Raw genomic sequence first — 16,763 nt, 5'->3', positions numbered from 1 at the left:
CATACGGTGCTGATTAATGTGATCGCCGCCAGGTGACAGACTTAATCACTGTATTTCACAATAAACTGAGGCTTTAAATCTGTCTTGTGGATCACCTTCTGCTCTCAGGCTGATTTGCTATGTTTCCATAGCAGACTGCCATGGTTCCCTCATGCTTACCTGAAGGTGAATATCATTAAATTGAATGACGCGACTCAATTTTTCAAAATCGGGTTCTGATCTTTTGACGAGCGTGTCAGAACAATTTATTTACCAATTTCTATCAACGATTGTGGGGCTTCAACCGTGGCTGAATATTTGACACAGTAGACTAAAATGCTGAACTCCCAAGTTTAGATGAAGACGTAGGCCTTTGTGGAAGAAATATCAGACTCCCAAGACAAACCATATGACCACTGACCATTTAAAGGTTAGAAAACTTCAATCATAAATTCACATTTAGTTAATTTAGTTGCTGTTAATCCAACAGCAATGTTCAGTGAGGAGGACAGAGAGACTGCAGCTCTTCAACTCGTTCTAACTTGTCACAACTTGTGACCAGCTCACTGAGACTTTAGTGAATCTGTATGGGTTATTGCTTTTATGAGTGTTATCACTTCAGTTTACTGTTAAGATAACTGCTAGCACAGATTTTAGTCTCTTATAAAAGCCTTTATATCTCAGAAACCTATGAAAACTGAAAGCTAATATTTTTCACAACTGTTTTAAGGTGTGATGGAACAATCTGAAGGAAATTGAAAATCAGAGGTGGGCACTCCTGGATCTGGAGGGCCGCAGTCACGGTTATGCGGTGTTTTTGCTTCAGTACAGCTGATTATGAGTGGCTCCTTATATCAGGCTTTGTGCGCAGCTTAATAATGACACCTTCGAATGAATTCAGGTATGCGGTTGCACTTGCAGGACTGTGACCACAAGAGCTCATCTCAGTTCTAGATGGCCGATCCAGAGGGCTTTGTTGATTTCCCATTAAATCCAAACGGGACACAGAAGGATTGATAGATAACCATGCTCGTGGTGATTTGGATTAGTGCCACAGTTTTAATCTGATCCCATCTCCTTTTTCAAGCAAAGTTGTCGGTAGCTTGAGGATGAATGAGTCCAGATGCACCTGTTCTTGGTGATTTCCTTTAGCTCTTTGTAGGGAAACTCCAAGAGGTTCCAGGCCAGATTGTGCTTAGTATATAATCCTTCTAACATTTTCTGGCTCTGCACTCGGGTCTGTGACTTTTACTTGCCTTGAAAATCACCATGGGGAAGTGTCCAGGAATAATCCTAATGAGATGCTCCAAATCACCTTAACTGAGTGACCTTTTCATGTGAAGGAACAGCAGTTCAGCTCAGACTTCTCCTCCTGTAGCTCAGACGGTGAGCCCGGGCACCCTGCAAGAGAAACTCCGGGCCATAGGTGATGGGTGGAAATTAGATGGGCTGAAATGAGATTGAATTAGGTTGCAATTTGCTCCCTCCTCCCAACAGCACTTCGGTGCACCATCCACATTACTGTTGATACAGCAACATCCCTTCCTGTTAATCAACTCTTTTCATCTGCCACACACATTTCCAGCTTAAATTTGGCTTTATCCAGTCACGTTGCGCCAATTTGTTGTCACGCGCAAAAAACCTGAAGGGTGCTTTTAAAGTAGGATAACATGTAATAATGTCCATAGGGTGATCAGGAAAAGATTATCTAATTGAGGATGCCCATTTGATACAATCGCAGAGTGGCTCCCTGAAAAAGACTGATGGAAATTCAATATTAAGTGTAGAATAGGAAAACAAAGCAATTAATTGCTCCGTCACAGCACTGGTGCATAGTGTGAAGGCAAAACTAAACTTTAGTAGGTATATGGGCTTTAGGAGGTCTTCTCCTGGCCATCTCCCAAGATGCCATTTTCAATGGGATTAGTCAGGGATGCACCTAATTGCTATTGATTGCTATGTGCTGCATAAAATTGCCTCCCCTTTCTTGTCCACGGCAGGAGGTGGGAGAAGGCAATTAGCAGTGAGGATGAGATACAGTAGAAGCCGGACTGACTTGGAATGGAATGGAATGGGGGAATGAACCTGTGAGTAATGCCCTTGAACTCAGTGTACGTTACAAAACCATTAAGCGCTCGTGTCTCCTTATTTTTTTCTTTCCGTTTGCAAGCCCAAGCCAGGAAAAATATTGTACTTCTGTTTATTCTAAAGTGCTCTGTTTACAAACCTTTTTCCCCGGAGCATTGTTGTGGCCTCCCTCACTGCATTGTTTGTTGTTTTCCTCATGCCGATTGCATGGCTCGATTCAAGATTTGTCCTGCAGCATCCCGTTTCCACTGAATTTCACTCCTGCAAATGCAGCCCCCTTTCCACTGATTCAGCTGCTGAGGAGAAATGCTGTGCAGTGTACACAGCAAAGAATTGCGCATTTTAAAGCTGTTAATGGCGTGTTTCCATGCTTTAAGTGATCTGGTGTCCGCAAATGTCAGCACTCTCCTCGGGGGAGCACAAATAATCGACAGAAGAAAATAAATCCACACTCACTTTTGCCGAATAACACTTCTTTTTAAAGTCTATTTAACAAAATATTTTGTCTTGATGAATAATACACGATTTCTGAATTCTTGAGTCATCCTTTTTTTTTTTCTTTTTTTTTTTTTTACTCCACCTCAGATTTTAGAATACACATTATACGTTTGAAGATATTTACATATGAACAATACATGGAGCACCAAGGGTCTTTAAACGATTTGAAATTTGGACCATTCAAGATAAACCTGTTTGAGTATGAATTCATATACAATCAAAGAAGTTCCTGATATTTAAACAAATCCCAATTCGTTGCACAAACCAGACTGTGTTTTATGTGAGTCCCCCACCAATACACCCTTGGTGCCCCTGGAAAAAAAAATACAATTGATTGTATAATAACAGTGTTTCTCTCTTCCTTTATCAGATAATACTCTGGTGATTTTCAGGCACACTTTTATGTAACAGTTTCATTGCTGGAAAAAGAAAATAAAGGAGAGGGAAAAAAACAAAACAATCTTTCATTGTCTCCAGCTACAGTAAGTCGGTGTCTCGTGAACAAAAGCGACCGTGTGTACCTTTACAAAATGCCCATGTACAAGCCTGTGTATTGATGGTCGGACAGGTGGAGTCATTTGAATAGACACTCACAGACAGACGGAAAATTTCTTGGCAGAAAATGAACAAAGAGAGACTGCGCAGTGGATCTGTCCTTGAATCTGTGTGGCTTCACGTATTTGCAAGGGGAAATGTAATTTCCTCCCCGGTTCGCCTGGATAGAGACTCTCAGAGACGCATCGCAGTGGAGGGCAGTTGATGTATGCTGGAAAAACACTTGAGAAAAAAAAAAAAAAATCAGCCTGTTCTTTCTTCTTTCACATAGCACAAACACACACTTCTCTCTACTGTCTGGCAACATGGTTTCAGATCCATCCAGCTTCTTTTTTTTTTTTTTTTTGGCGGGGGGGGTTGTCTATTGTAGAAATTTTCAGTTTGAGTCATCCTACTTACAGGGTGACGAACATATTGTCCTGCTGGGATCTCAATTGTATGCCTTTCTCCAACTGGACAACAAAGTTTAGGTTAACAATTTTAATTCATATCTCTTATTTAGCACCCCACCAGCAGCCTGGATCAAAACTCAGTTCCTTCCATGCAGAGGGATCTTGGACTTGATGATTCAACTCTGGAATAAAACTCACTTTACCACCAAACAACTCACAATATCAAAGAAACTCAGCAGTGTTTGTCCAGATTAGTCTCTTGCAGTGTTTCTCAACAGGCGGGGTGGACGTCCCTTGGGGGGGGGGGGGGGGGGGGGCTGTTCAGCTGTGCCTACCAACACTTAGAGAAACTCACTAGTGTATTGAATGTTTAGGACTTGAGTAAAACTGTCCAAACCACTACCACGAGTTGCAACGTCACTGTAGCACAATGATCACGGTGCTCAGATTCTTTTGCTGCTTGAAAATCCTACCTACCCTTTTTTTGTTGCTTCATCTTGTGAAAAGTGAGACATTGTATTTTTAGAGCAATCTTTGGATTAAATTATGTACTTTTAGCTGTGATTGAACCTCCCTTGTCCTTGCACTCCTCAGTCATCCTGCTGGCTTTTTCCTGGAATGTCATGGGATAAAATAATAAGCAGTTTTAGATAATGGCTAACAGTAAACCACTGCGCAGGGGAGTGAAACAAAGTAGCACTTAAAGCAGTCTGGGCTGTTCAGTCTGTAGGATGCCAAAGGCCATGCTTTGTGAATCTTATCTGGAACAGTAGCAATAAGGCATCTGTGGTGGCAGCAATGCCTTTGAGCCCTGTCAACTGGCACACTCGCTCCAGTCTTTCTCTCTGTTGCTACTCAATAAAGTAATTCAAATATTTTCCCCTCTTTTGGACGCATGTACAGGCTGAATAATTATGTGGCATTTAAAGTAATTAAGATGAATGACGCTCTTTTAATAATTCTAAAATGTCTGGACCGATGAGGCCATGACTGATAAACCATTCACGTCACTTTTGTTTTACGAGCCTGCAGACCTCAGGGCAGATAGATGAGGTCTGTCTTTTCACACTGAAGGATACTAAATCACGGTAGCTTAATAATGAAAATTATTCAAACCCCACTGTTACATCTAAAGACTGAGATTCACTCATATTATTTCAATTTTGTGACTTCTCCATCAGCCATGTTCTGTCGTTTTCCTGTGGGCTTTGCGGTTGTGCAGTTTTTTTGGGTTTTTTTTAAACCAAAAATTTGTTTTAGTGCCTTTTAGGGTAACACACCTCTTTAGTCATTGGTCTTTATTCTATGTTCATTTCTGTCTCATTACAAAGTGCTGGGAGCTGCTATTAAACAGCCCATCCATCACCGCCCAGGAATCGGGTCTTAAAGGTTAACGGGAGCAGATTTTCTGGAAATGGAAAAAATTCTTGTGATGAATGGCACAAGCTTACGGAAATTCACCTTTGGATTAATGACTCGTATTTATCATCTCAAAAACATCGTGTTTTGGGACCTGGTTGGCTGCTTTTTCTTCCAGACTGGGCTACTTGAGGACCACTCTGGTCTGGAAAAATGTCAAAGCAATACATTAACTTGTCTCTATGTTGGAGGCTTGGCCATAGCTACACCACAGTGTCTGATCTATTTTACTATACCCGAAAGGAGTGGAAACAGGAATCTATGTCGTAATCTATAAGACTGGTGTAATGCAGAAACTGGATCTTAACGAGCCGTATGGGTTGAAGTGTCTCACTGGGGGTAGAGCAGCACACTGTGCCTGCGTTGTAGATGAATGGTGTGCTTGTGAATGCTCCCATGGACAATATGTTTGTGAATGCTGCTTAAAAGCATTTAGACACATGCACCATTTCCTCCCTTTGTCTGCTGGTTCTCAGTGAATGTGCCCAGCATGCAGGCTGCAGCGGCGCCAAGCACCCAGCTGGATGATTTATCACAGAATACTCCTTGATTAAGGAAAATTAAAGCAGGCTGCTCTTGGATCGCTAATTGCTCTGATAGCAAGTTCAAGCAGTTAGTTAGTAGGAATATTTGGGAGGATATGGACCTCTGAGAGAAAACAATAAAAGCAATTGAGCTGGAAAGGATGGCCCAAAGCTTTGCGTTCGATGCAGCATTGCAGTAGTTCTTACCTCACTCTCTCTGGGTGATAAAATGAAGTCTCAGATCTCACAGTTTCTTCCTGTCCTCCAACTACAGGTGATATCAACGTACTCTGCTTGTGGGGCCATATCAAGACATGGGCGGAGGTGCTTTCACACCTGTTGGTGCGGACCAAAATGTAAGTTTGTACTTTTGCTGCTCTTGTCCAACTGCGTGTTTACCTGGGTACTTTGGCCAGTTTGCCGAATCACAGTTTTCTCATTTTATGCATCTCGCACTTTGACCAAATTTTCTCGCTCTTATGTTCCTCAGACTGATTGAAGTCCCTTTCTATGCGGCGTTTATGAAACACAGCAAATACACCACTGTTCCCTTGAGTTGGTAGTTGCATGTTTATGAAGTTATTAGACTTGAAGCTCGATGTTTCATTGTTTGAGTTTTCATTCCCTATGTTTAATAGAAACGGGTATACTTCTGCAACAAAACATTGCTCACACTGTATCACTACACCCCCACCGAAAGGGAGACCTCTTCTTCAGCACTGTCTCATTAAGACTCTTTTTGGTCCCCACCAGAGTGTGGAGGTCGTGTTCATACCTACCCTGCCACACAGCACTCGATCCCAAAACTAAACAATGTTAACCATGAACATCAGGTGTGACAGCATCCGTAACAAATTCAAGGCTTGAGTTTTTAAAGCAGTTTGCAAAATAAGACCAGAGCATTATGTAAGTGTTAGAGGTGATCTCCTGCCGTTAAAAAAAAAAAAAAAAGAAAGAAAAAGTTTTATGAGGACACATGTACATCTTGTAAACAAGCTCTTAGAGTGAAGTTGTGAAACTCAACAAACACTTTTGCAGTGCTTTCACCGGTGACACTCCTTTATGAAAAAGAAAAAAAAACTCGGTTAAGTGTGCTTACTGTTTTGTTTTTCCTGCTCTTGAAATTTTACAACACCTGCATGATTGTGACAGACACGTACGACAAGCCGATGACATACATACAGAAATCAATGTGAGCAATTCAACATTGCCAGTGGTTAGGAAAAGAGTTCAAGGAGCATAGAAACTTTTTCGTGTGAGAGCAGCAAGTCAAGCAAGTCAACTTCTGAAAATATATAGGACGATTGAAACTGCAGGGTGGAAAGAGCCGAGAGAGAAGTTCCATCTTCTCCTCACTGGCTAAATTTTGTATTTGTGTGAGAGCATCTTCTTGATTCTATGCTGTCTCGTTTTTTTCTTTTTTTTTTCTTTTTTAAGGAATTGTGCTCCTGCCTTGTCAATCATACAAAATGGCGCAGTAGGCAGAGCCTTTGCCTGAGCTTTCCCACCATCGCCGGTGGAGTCTCTCTATGACAACGACTGGCCGTTGAGGCACTCCCGCCGCAAGCACTGCGCCGGCTTCCACCAGTCTCCGTTGTGGCAGCGGCAGATGGTGCAGTCGTCCACCTTTACTTCTATTCCGGCTGGGATGATCGTCGTTCCAGCAAAGCAATTTGGACCTGCCACATGGGAAGTGGGAGAGAGAGAGAGAGAGAGAGAGAGAGAGAGAGAGAGAGAGAGAGAGACAGGAAAAGGGGAATGAGAACGACAAGAAATGGATGTGTATCTCCTGAGAGCGTCTCTTTGCAGAGAGGGATGGTGGAGTGATGCGGGAGCTGCAGGGAGTTAGAGGGAGTCAGAGCAGACGTACAGATCTTTTCACGGGCATGCACCGATGGGCTTGTTTTTGCAACACTAAAGCGCTTTTGTTAGTCTCCCCTTCTCCCTCGACATGGAGCGCTTTGCATCCTAATGCACCGCAAGCGGAGAAGCCTGCCAGGCGCTGGCTTGGCAGTACAGAGAGGCTGGAGTACAGAGAGAGAGAGAGAGAGACGGAGGAAGAGAGAGAAAGCTGCTTTGAGAGGCAGCAGGCAGGATGGTGTTAATCACTCCGGTCTGTATGAAAAAGGCCACAGAACTTCTTAGCGGTTCCTTACAGTTTCCACACGCAGCATCAGCAACAAACCAATAAAGAACCCTGATTAATTTTGACATCTGATTTATCCGACAAACACAATAGGATTCAGGCATGTTTACCCCCTCTGTTGTTGATAGGATGATTCCTTTAACTGTGTGAGTGTTGTGCTTTGCACTGGTACACTTCACCCCTTACGTTTTTGATAATCACTGCAGATAGAGACACAGATTAGCTCGGGTACATTTTAGGATTCACTTGGCAGGGAGCTCCACGCACTGCTACCTCTGAGCAAAAGCAGGGCAGTTACACAGAAATGCCTCGCTAAATTATTTCATCTAATTTGTTTCTTTCCGCCTCCTGGGAGATGCGAGGAGTGGTGTCTGTTCCCCTGTCTCTTGAAACAGAAGAGCCAGAAGGTGCCACAAATTCACCCTAGTTTTAATCATTTAAATGAAGCAATCAGCAGCGCAATTGGTGTGACGGTGACTTTGGATTGCTCTCAGGATTCAGCTCTGTAAAACTTGCCAGATTCAAGACTCTTCTACGAGCAGTCATAAAAGCTCATATGTCCCATAACTCTTGAAGACACAGTAGCTTTCACGGCTAATGTTCATGGACATCTTAGTGCCCCAGTGAATTTGATTTAGTGTGGCCTCACTTAATGCTTGCAACCTAAGCAGGAAACAGTCAACCCTAAAAGCTACACAGGGTAGATTTTGGCACTGTAGCCCGCTGCATGAAAATCTGCACAATCACTTGATTCGAGGAAGATCTATATAGCTCATTTTAAGATGTTTCTTTTTTTATCTTTTGTTTAGTATTATGGAACTCTGCTTGACAAGCTTTTTGTGATTTTCCTTTTGAAAAACAACAACAACTATTTGTCTTGCATTGGTCCTTTGTGCGACGTCTCTGTTCATCATCTGTCTAAAAGCCCACTTGTTTTTGATTGGGTTGCGGCAGATGCCTCGCTTTTAACAGCACAGAGCTTGCTGACATTCATCGTCGGGTGATTGGCTGCCTTTGAATTGTATACTTGTCCAATAGATGATGCACTCTATAGGTTTCTTTTCCATTTGGTAGTTTTGAATTATAATCAGAAGTTTGGTATCCTTTATCCTGAAGCGCACTTAAAGTAACTGAAATCTCTGCTCCAGTGCAGACTGTGTCAAGCTGTACTTGTACCTAATAATCAGCCATTGTTATTCTTCCATGAAAATGTCTTGTTAATGTTTCTGCAGTGATGTTGAAGGACTTCGTTGTCCTTAAGGTTCATTTTTTGGTGTGTTTGACTCAGAAGAAGACTCTCAGCTGAGCTTAAAGGATGATTGTCAAGTTCAACTCACTATGAGCCAGAATGTATTTCTCAACAGGTCACTTCATCTGCATATTTGATTTGGCTTAAGTTTTACACCATATGTCAGTTGTGACACAAATCTAAGCTGTGACCAGTTGGCAGTGGGATTTGAACCACAAAACCTGTGGTTACAAGCTTGCATCCCTAACCTCTGGGCCACTACTGCCCGTGAATTTTAAACTGCTGTTCCTCTGAATAATAGATATGCTCTCTGTTTTTTAAGTCATGTTAATTCACCCCATTCACCTCTGTTGTGGACATTAGGAGAAAGGCACACCTGCACAATATTGAGACAGAATGGGTATCTGGGTAACTTACCACACATAATGAATCTTTATGTAAATCTCTTGCATCTTTGTGCTCATTTGGTTTTGCACCTGACCAAAGTCAAATTCAAAAATATTAGTCATCTATGTCCGTTCTAATGCTGACTGTATGAGAATTCTCCATTTGTTTGAGCTACCCACACTCTGCTGTCAGTGTCAGTTTGGTGACAGGTGAGGCTGACTTTCACAGTGGTCACACTAATGAAGGACAATGAACAGCTAAAATCAATGGTGGATAACCTTGTTCACCGTTATGAGGACAAGAGGAGCCGCTTCAATTTAATACTTATTCCTATTTATTGATGGTGAGAGATGAGGACTGCATCTAACGAAACAGGTCTGTAAGAGAAGGTACCTTTGGTGAACTGGTGAAGATTCATGTTATCACTGCCATACTGACAGAGAGGAAAACAACAAACAAACTTTGCTCCAAATATTTGACGTGTTGATTGTGAATGTTCATGCATGAAAGTTGCAGCTGTGAAACTGAAATCACTCTGCATCAAGAAATAGTGTGAAGTGAAGTATAATTTGTCCATACTGCAATCAGAGTCGCTGTGAGTTGTCCTGGATGAGGCTTTATAATCTCTCATACTGCTGAGTAATGCTTTGCATCTGTGGTGCTGCTTTGTTCTGCCCTCCTTGTGTTTCTCAATTCCCTCTGGCAACGTTGGAAAAGTGGAGCATGTTGCCTACATGACCCGCTCATTCAGGGAATTGTCTTTGCTTTTTGAGCATTGAACAGAACTACATAGATTAAAGCAAAAACCATAACAAGATTGTACACTTTGTTGCTCTCGGAAGGTTTTCTGAAGCCTTCATTGCCATATCCGACCTACTCTGCAGAATCCTAAAGAAAAGACTGATGCTGCTTCCATCAAATATACAGTAAAGAACTTTCTGAAAAGTTCTGCAAAGCCTTCTGAAACAAACTATAGTAATGCTCAGCGGCATTATCCCTGTTCCCTCTGCACCTTGCTCAGACTCACAAAGGTTATGAAATGTTTGATGTATGTAAGACATGGAGTGTGACCTCTGTCCAACTACATACTAAGATGTGACTTCATGCCTTTCTGAATCTCTCGTAAGAAGTGAAGAGTGAAAGTTAGCTCAAGTTTCAGGGACACTGTATGAAGCCAGACATATCAGGATGATATGAGGTTTCCTGAAGTGATACGCGAGTATCACTTCAGGCTGTTCATATCTCTGTGCTACTCTTAAAGGCTGCTTTTGGAAACCTGGTATCCCCCATCTATTTCCTCTGCATGGATGAGTCCCCTGCTTTATTTGGACCCGGTAAAGCCCTTTGATCTGAGCTTAGAGGAGATATTGAGAGCACTTGCCAAGTCTTAACTCTCATTGATCTGCCTCCGGACAGCTGGCACAGGTTATAGGACAAATTCAGTGGAGGTTGATGAGGTAAGGGGGTGACCGGTGCTGCTGCCAAGTGTGATTGTTTATAGCCAGATAGGTTTAGAGACACAAGGACACAGTTTCAGTTTCCTGTCGCCACGTGAAGGACGGGTGGTCACTCGTCCAAGCCTGTGATCATTTGCCGGCCAATCAAATTTTGTGGAGTCAGAAAATGTTTGTTCTCTTCTGAAACTGCCTGAGTACATCAAACGGAGCACAGGTCGAAAAGGCATGCATATTTAGCCTTGTTCAGATCGAAATTGCAGTTTTGTTCACAGAAATGTCATTTCAAATACACTACTTGTACTCTAATCAGCACTCGAGCACTGCTACTCTCTGATGTCTGTTTCATAAACAGCAATGACAACCTTTGGCTAGATAAGACATGGCAGCTCTAGAAATGGATTAATCCAATTATACTTAAGAAACACTGGTCATTTTCATACAACCACTCATTATCACTGACTTCCTGAGAATTATATAATTACATTGCTACTCCCCACTGCATTTACAGTGTAGGAGCCTTGATAGAGATTACAGCTGAATCAGTTGGACTCAGTGAATGTGGAGCTCAGAGATAAGCACTCCCACTTGCTGGTTAGTCTGCTATTGTGCAGCTTGGTGTTTTCAGGGAGACACATCAAGAATAGAGACGGGCTGAAAATTGTCACTCTAATAATGAAAGCGGTTGACCAAAAATTAGCAGCCATGGGCCTTTTTGTATTAATGTTTGAGTTAAAAACACATTGAGATTATTTCAAGGTTTTTTTGGGTGGGGGGGATGTTAAATTAGAGTGACGCTTCTGAAACCTTGCTATTTCCTCTGATAAATGCTCTTTAAACCCACGTAACCACATTGTATCCTTGATATCCTGCTCGACTTTGACCTTCAATCCCGTTAATTAATCGGAGCTAATTAGTTGAACCATTCATCAGTAACGTCTCAGCCTTTCAGCAACACTTAGCATTTGTAATTGGTTTGTAAAAAATTAAACAACCCTTTACACTTTATGGACGTAAACGCTTTAATTTTTGGCCAAAATTGTGCTATTGCAAAGTCTCGGGATGCATCTGTACCTTGGTCACTATAGCTTGTCTGCAGGTGCAGCAGCCCTTTAAACCACAAAACAATTTGTAATGCATTGTTCTGTTTTTCTAACCGCACTCTAAGAAAGCTACTGCCCTGCATGTCTCAAATGTCTTCCTGCTCCAGTGCACCTGATTCGAATGAAAGGCTTGATGTCACACTTCTGCAGCTCAGTGAAGACTTATTTGACTCAGGTGTGTTCGAGCACAGATGCTTTAAAAGCTTGCCGGTCAGTTGCTTCAGAAGCCAGAGAACTCCTCTGAGCTGGCATGGTGTACTAATGGGAAGAATTGTTGGCGAACAACAAGGGAACCAAGGGTCATTTCTAAGTCAGAGCATGTATGACTGTGTTAATCAGTCCAGGGACTCTGGCTTCGTCCCACAAACTTAATTCATGCTTGTGGGGCTTTTGGTGACTCTAAATTGGCTGTCGGTGTTGGTGTGTTTATCGGCTCTGACAACCTTTTCCAGGGTGTGCACTGTTTTCCCCCCCCACTGTCAACTGGTACAGGCGACAGTCTCAGTCATTGTTTACATGAAGTGAAAACGAGAAGCTTTCATTGTGTTTTGGTTGTCCGTTTACATAACATTGCTTAGAACCACTGAAAACACAACCTTTAGGAAACGGCTTCCAAGGTGGACCCTTTTGAAGTTGCTCTGAATTTGTCTCCATGTAAACTGGGGAAAATGCAACTTTTTTTGAAATCGCTCCTACTCCATCTCTGTGTAGATGCTGGAAACTCTGATTCAGTGCATGTGTACCACATTGTGTCTGCACGTGCACAAGTAGATGGACAATATGACATTGGCAGCCTCTGGAGTGTCATGAGCACCAGTTGATATTCTCCTAGGACTTGGTAGTTTGATCGCTGAGTCACCCATCATAGCAATTCAACATGTTAACTACATCATTTTCACCTGTTTCCATGTAAACAGACATCATTTTTAAAATTTTGCCATGTAAATGCAAAACATTTGTAAAACCAAAATTCAAAAAAAATTTTTAACTTGAAACAATGTCTCATTAACAGTTACTCTAAAGGCCGGCAACACCGGATACATTTTTTCTTTCTTCCAGGGTTGGGAGTCCTGGTTTTACAGCTTGTTCTTACCACAAATGTTTTGTTGTGTTTGTGTGTCTAAAATGTATTGTATGATTGCTTCGGAATTTAAAGTGTGAGTGGTTAATGCAAAAGCCTCTGAGGAGTTTTTGCCATCTTAAGAGGACAAACCAAATTTTCTTTTTTCTCTGTTTGTATCTGCCATCAATAATGATACATAGATTTTATGGATGGTCTAATGATTCTAATCTTGCAAACATTGTTGAAAAACTAGTTTTTTTTCATCCAAATGTGATGCTTACATCAAAAAGTCTATGGTCTCAAATAAATACTCAAATTGTGAATTTGTCAATTTTGGCTATTGGTGAATAATGTAACTAAGAAATTAAACACAAACATCTACTGAGTAGTTGGTTAGTTGCATAACCTCTTTTTTATTTGGCCACTTGTTCTGTTCACTGCCTGGTTTGGAAAATTCTATGAAATGGGTAGCACATTCAAAAGGCATATTTTTCCACAGCAAATCTAATCATTTCAGTCAAGATTGAAGTTTTCCCACAGGAATAGTTTGCGCCTGACAACAAGCTTTTCTTTGATTAATTAGAAGTACATCTTCAGCACAGGTCCATTTTAGCATGAGTAATGGATTAAAAGAAGAAGTCAATTGAAGACAAATTATTCTGTCTACATGAGAAAAATAAAACTTGGATGACGAGGATCAGAGTATAATATTGATAATGATAATTAATGACCGTCTTTGTGGAAGAGAGCTGTTAGTCTTTGATTTTAGATTGGTCACAAAAGTCTTAAGAGTTAGCGGTGCACATGAACCACCAGATACCCAGACACTGGTCTACTGTTAGGCTGCTGTGTAGTCCCAGAATAAAAACTTATCACACTATTATGTTGGCATGAAACCAACAATCTTGATAACCTTATTGATCTCTCATAGCTGAACTGAACTGGTACATCAGTGAAGCCAATGAGCCCAAAGATCTCATTCGGAGACCATTTGAAATAAGTCTGAAAAGGCTAAGTTTATAAATAGATGCTGAAGGTGAGACATTTCTGACAGATAGGTCTTATATTTGATCAACGCTGATATGTTGGAAGTTTATTTTTAAACTCCTTCAGATCCTATTCTCATCTCAAGAGCTGACTGAATGAAAATGGGTGTAATTAAGAAAAAACCACAACAATGATTGTAATTGTTTGCTCTTTCTCCGGGACTGAGGTGACAAAGTGAGAGCGTATGATCAAAATCTAAAATCAATTAATAGTTTCAGCTGAAAACATCCTGGACCAAAAAGTGATCTTATTTTGAGCACCAATTTTCCTTAGGGAAAATTGTTCCTTGTTTTTTTGTTTGTTTGCCTTTGACTATAAAGTAGATATATTTTTTTTAAATAAAAGGTCTTGTGTTTTCTCACTATGTTACCACATAAACATGCCTACTGTGGTGTGTTCAGCTCTTAATGAACAACACGAGGAGAACAAACCCTGCTCCTACTGTTAATTCAGTGCAATCGCCTCTGCCATTTGAACCTTGTGCACACCAAACAAGATGACTGAGGCCATTTGGAAACTGGGTCTCAGTCCACCTCCAAACCAACTCTTGTGATGAAGAATAAACTTAGCAAGGACCGATAACCTGTAAACAGCCCGAGTACAGGACATGACAGCTGTCAGGAGCCTTTTCTCCGGCTACAGATCTTCTCCGCTAGTGTTGGTTCACACAAGAGAAGAATCTTTGACAGTGTTTTGACTCTTATACATTTTTTAAGCTGTTTGTGACTGAAGACAAACACACCACATCTAATCCCATATGCATTAAACTCAGCTCAGGAGCCAGCTCAGAAGTGGAAGGTTTTGAAGATATGTGGTACAACATACATCATATCAGCTATCACCCAGACCTTTCTTTACATCTAATATTAAAATGAACGGTGTTGTAATGCAAACTTTGTTCAGTTGATTAAAAACAAAGAAGCACTTTAAAAGTGTGAAGACTGAGCTTCAAAGCTCACATAGTAGAGAGTCCTGATTCTGGTCATGTGTGAAACTACATGATAATAATGAATGACTGTAGGGGCGATAATTTTATTTCTCAACATCAGTTGATAAATAAATTACCATATTATGGGGTTTGGAAACCCCGCTGAAGAACAAACCCTTAACACAAGTCCTGTCACAAACTGAAAAAAAGAGTGTGGCTCAATTTCAGGGAAATGGTGATCAAAACCTTTCATGAAGATTTCATGTTTTGATGCAACAACAGACATCATATGTCATCTGAGTGAGATAAGAACTTGCTTCCACAAATTCTGACCAAGGAACACCATGCATCTGTATTCATTATGATCAGCATCCGTTCAGCATTTTATAGTAAATTGATTTTTATCTTAAATTTATTACAGTTGAGTATTTTGTGGGAGAAAAAAAGAAATCTCTCTCATATGTGTAACATTAAGTGGCCAGTTGACTGGACTCAACCAATAAACCAGAGTTTTTACTGCATACAGACTGATGGGTTGTTTTCAACTTCTAATTCACAACGCTGGATGCTAGAGGTGTCAGAGTTCCATCTGTCCATTCTGATCCCCTGTGAGGTCTGTGTCTGTCTCCTGTTCCGTTTGTTTGGTGTGTGTACTATTGTGTATCCGTTGTGCTTGTGTGTCTCCCTCCTCCATTGAGTCCTGTCACTGTGTGTCAATTGTTTTATTGCTTCTCTTCATGTGATTCACCAGTGTCTCCTCCCTTCACACATTTACACCTACCCGGATATTTACAAAACTGTGCTATTTCTGTGCTTTTGGGCTTTGCATTTACACATAAATGCAGCTATGAGGCACCACAAACAATGCTTTCTGAAAACTCCAGCCACAGTGGAGATAAAAAAAAAAGAGTACAAAAGGTTTGTCTCCGTTTGCATCTAAATTGAGATTTACGTCACAATATGCGACGGAAGCGTCATCGGCATCATCTGTGTGCGACTCGTCTTTATACAGTTTGCTGAGATGATAATAGATCCCGTGAAAGCAATGCTTGTTTTAACATTTTCCGTTACATTCCACCACCACATTTAGGTGGAGCACCGCTTCTTTATCAGTCCAAACAACCGAAACTTGAAAAAATGGAAATGACTCATGCCATTTGTGATGTTATGTATTTCCTAGGACTCTGATTGGCTGGCATGGCTTAATGATTCTCGTTACACTGCCCCCTTACAGGTTTGGCATGCTCATAGTAGCTCGGAACCAGGTGTTCATGCAGGTCTGTGTAAATTCCTTTTTTTCTTTTTTGGTAAACGATCAGTTGTAAATGAAGAATTTTTTGTAAATGTAGAGAGGGAAATATCAGTTTTTGTAAAAACCCAGGTCCGTGTAAACGTGGCCTAAATTCCTCCTTCCCTCATGTGTGCAATGCCATATCATTTTGTTTACTCAGCACTCAGACATCCAGCAACTCCTTGTGTGCTCTCCTCGTGTCTTCTAGTGTTTTTTGTCCTATACCCGTTTTTTTTTTTATTCTCTTTTGCCTCATCCTTTTTAGGTACCTCACCTTTGGACTTTGAAAATAAACCATTTCAGCTAACCTCCTGTTTGCTGTTGGGGTTAGGGTTAATAGGTGACCACAGAGTCTTTCTGTTCATGCTATGTTTGAGTTTTCTCCTGTTTCCTCTCACACTGGCGACTTTAAATAGCCCACAGGTGTGACTATGGGAGTGTGTGAGGTTGTCTGTCACTTTGGCCATCGCAAACTGGGTTCAGTTCCAACTCCCAGTGGTCCTAAGTTGGAGTGAGAAGTGGGAGAATTTCAGAAATGCTTCTATCAAAAATTCATATTCAAAGGTTTCAAGAAAATCACCATAGATCTTACATTTCTGAAATTACAAGTTCATTAATCATAAAACTATTGCAATATTCT

At 41.2% G+C, this 16,763-nt stretch overlaps 1 protein-coding gene across 1 annotated transcript in view; it reads right to left on the bottom strand.

Moving 5' to 3' along the window:
* Positions 1 to 6,889: 6,889 nt before the first annotated feature.
* Positions 6,890 to 16,763, bottom strand: part of vwc2l (von Willebrand factor C domain containing 2 like) — a 32,429-nt gene continuing 22,555 nt past the window's right edge. Inside the window, exon 4 of the mRNA XM_080477952.1 lies at positions 6,890 to 7,134. Coding sequence (XP_080334078.1) covers positions 6,983 to 7,134 — 152 coding nt within the window. The 3' untranslated portion in view covers positions 6,890 to 6,982. The remainder of the gene's footprint in view (positions 7,135 to 16,763) is intronic.

This window comes from Lipophrys pholis, assembly GCF_963383615.2.
Source record: "Lipophrys pholis genome assembly, chromosome: 13".
Taxonomy (NCBI): domain Eukaryota; kingdom Metazoa; phylum Chordata; class Actinopteri; order Blenniiformes; family Blenniidae; genus Lipophrys; species Lipophrys pholis.
This window is presented reverse-complemented; position numbering and strand designations above follow the sequence as displayed.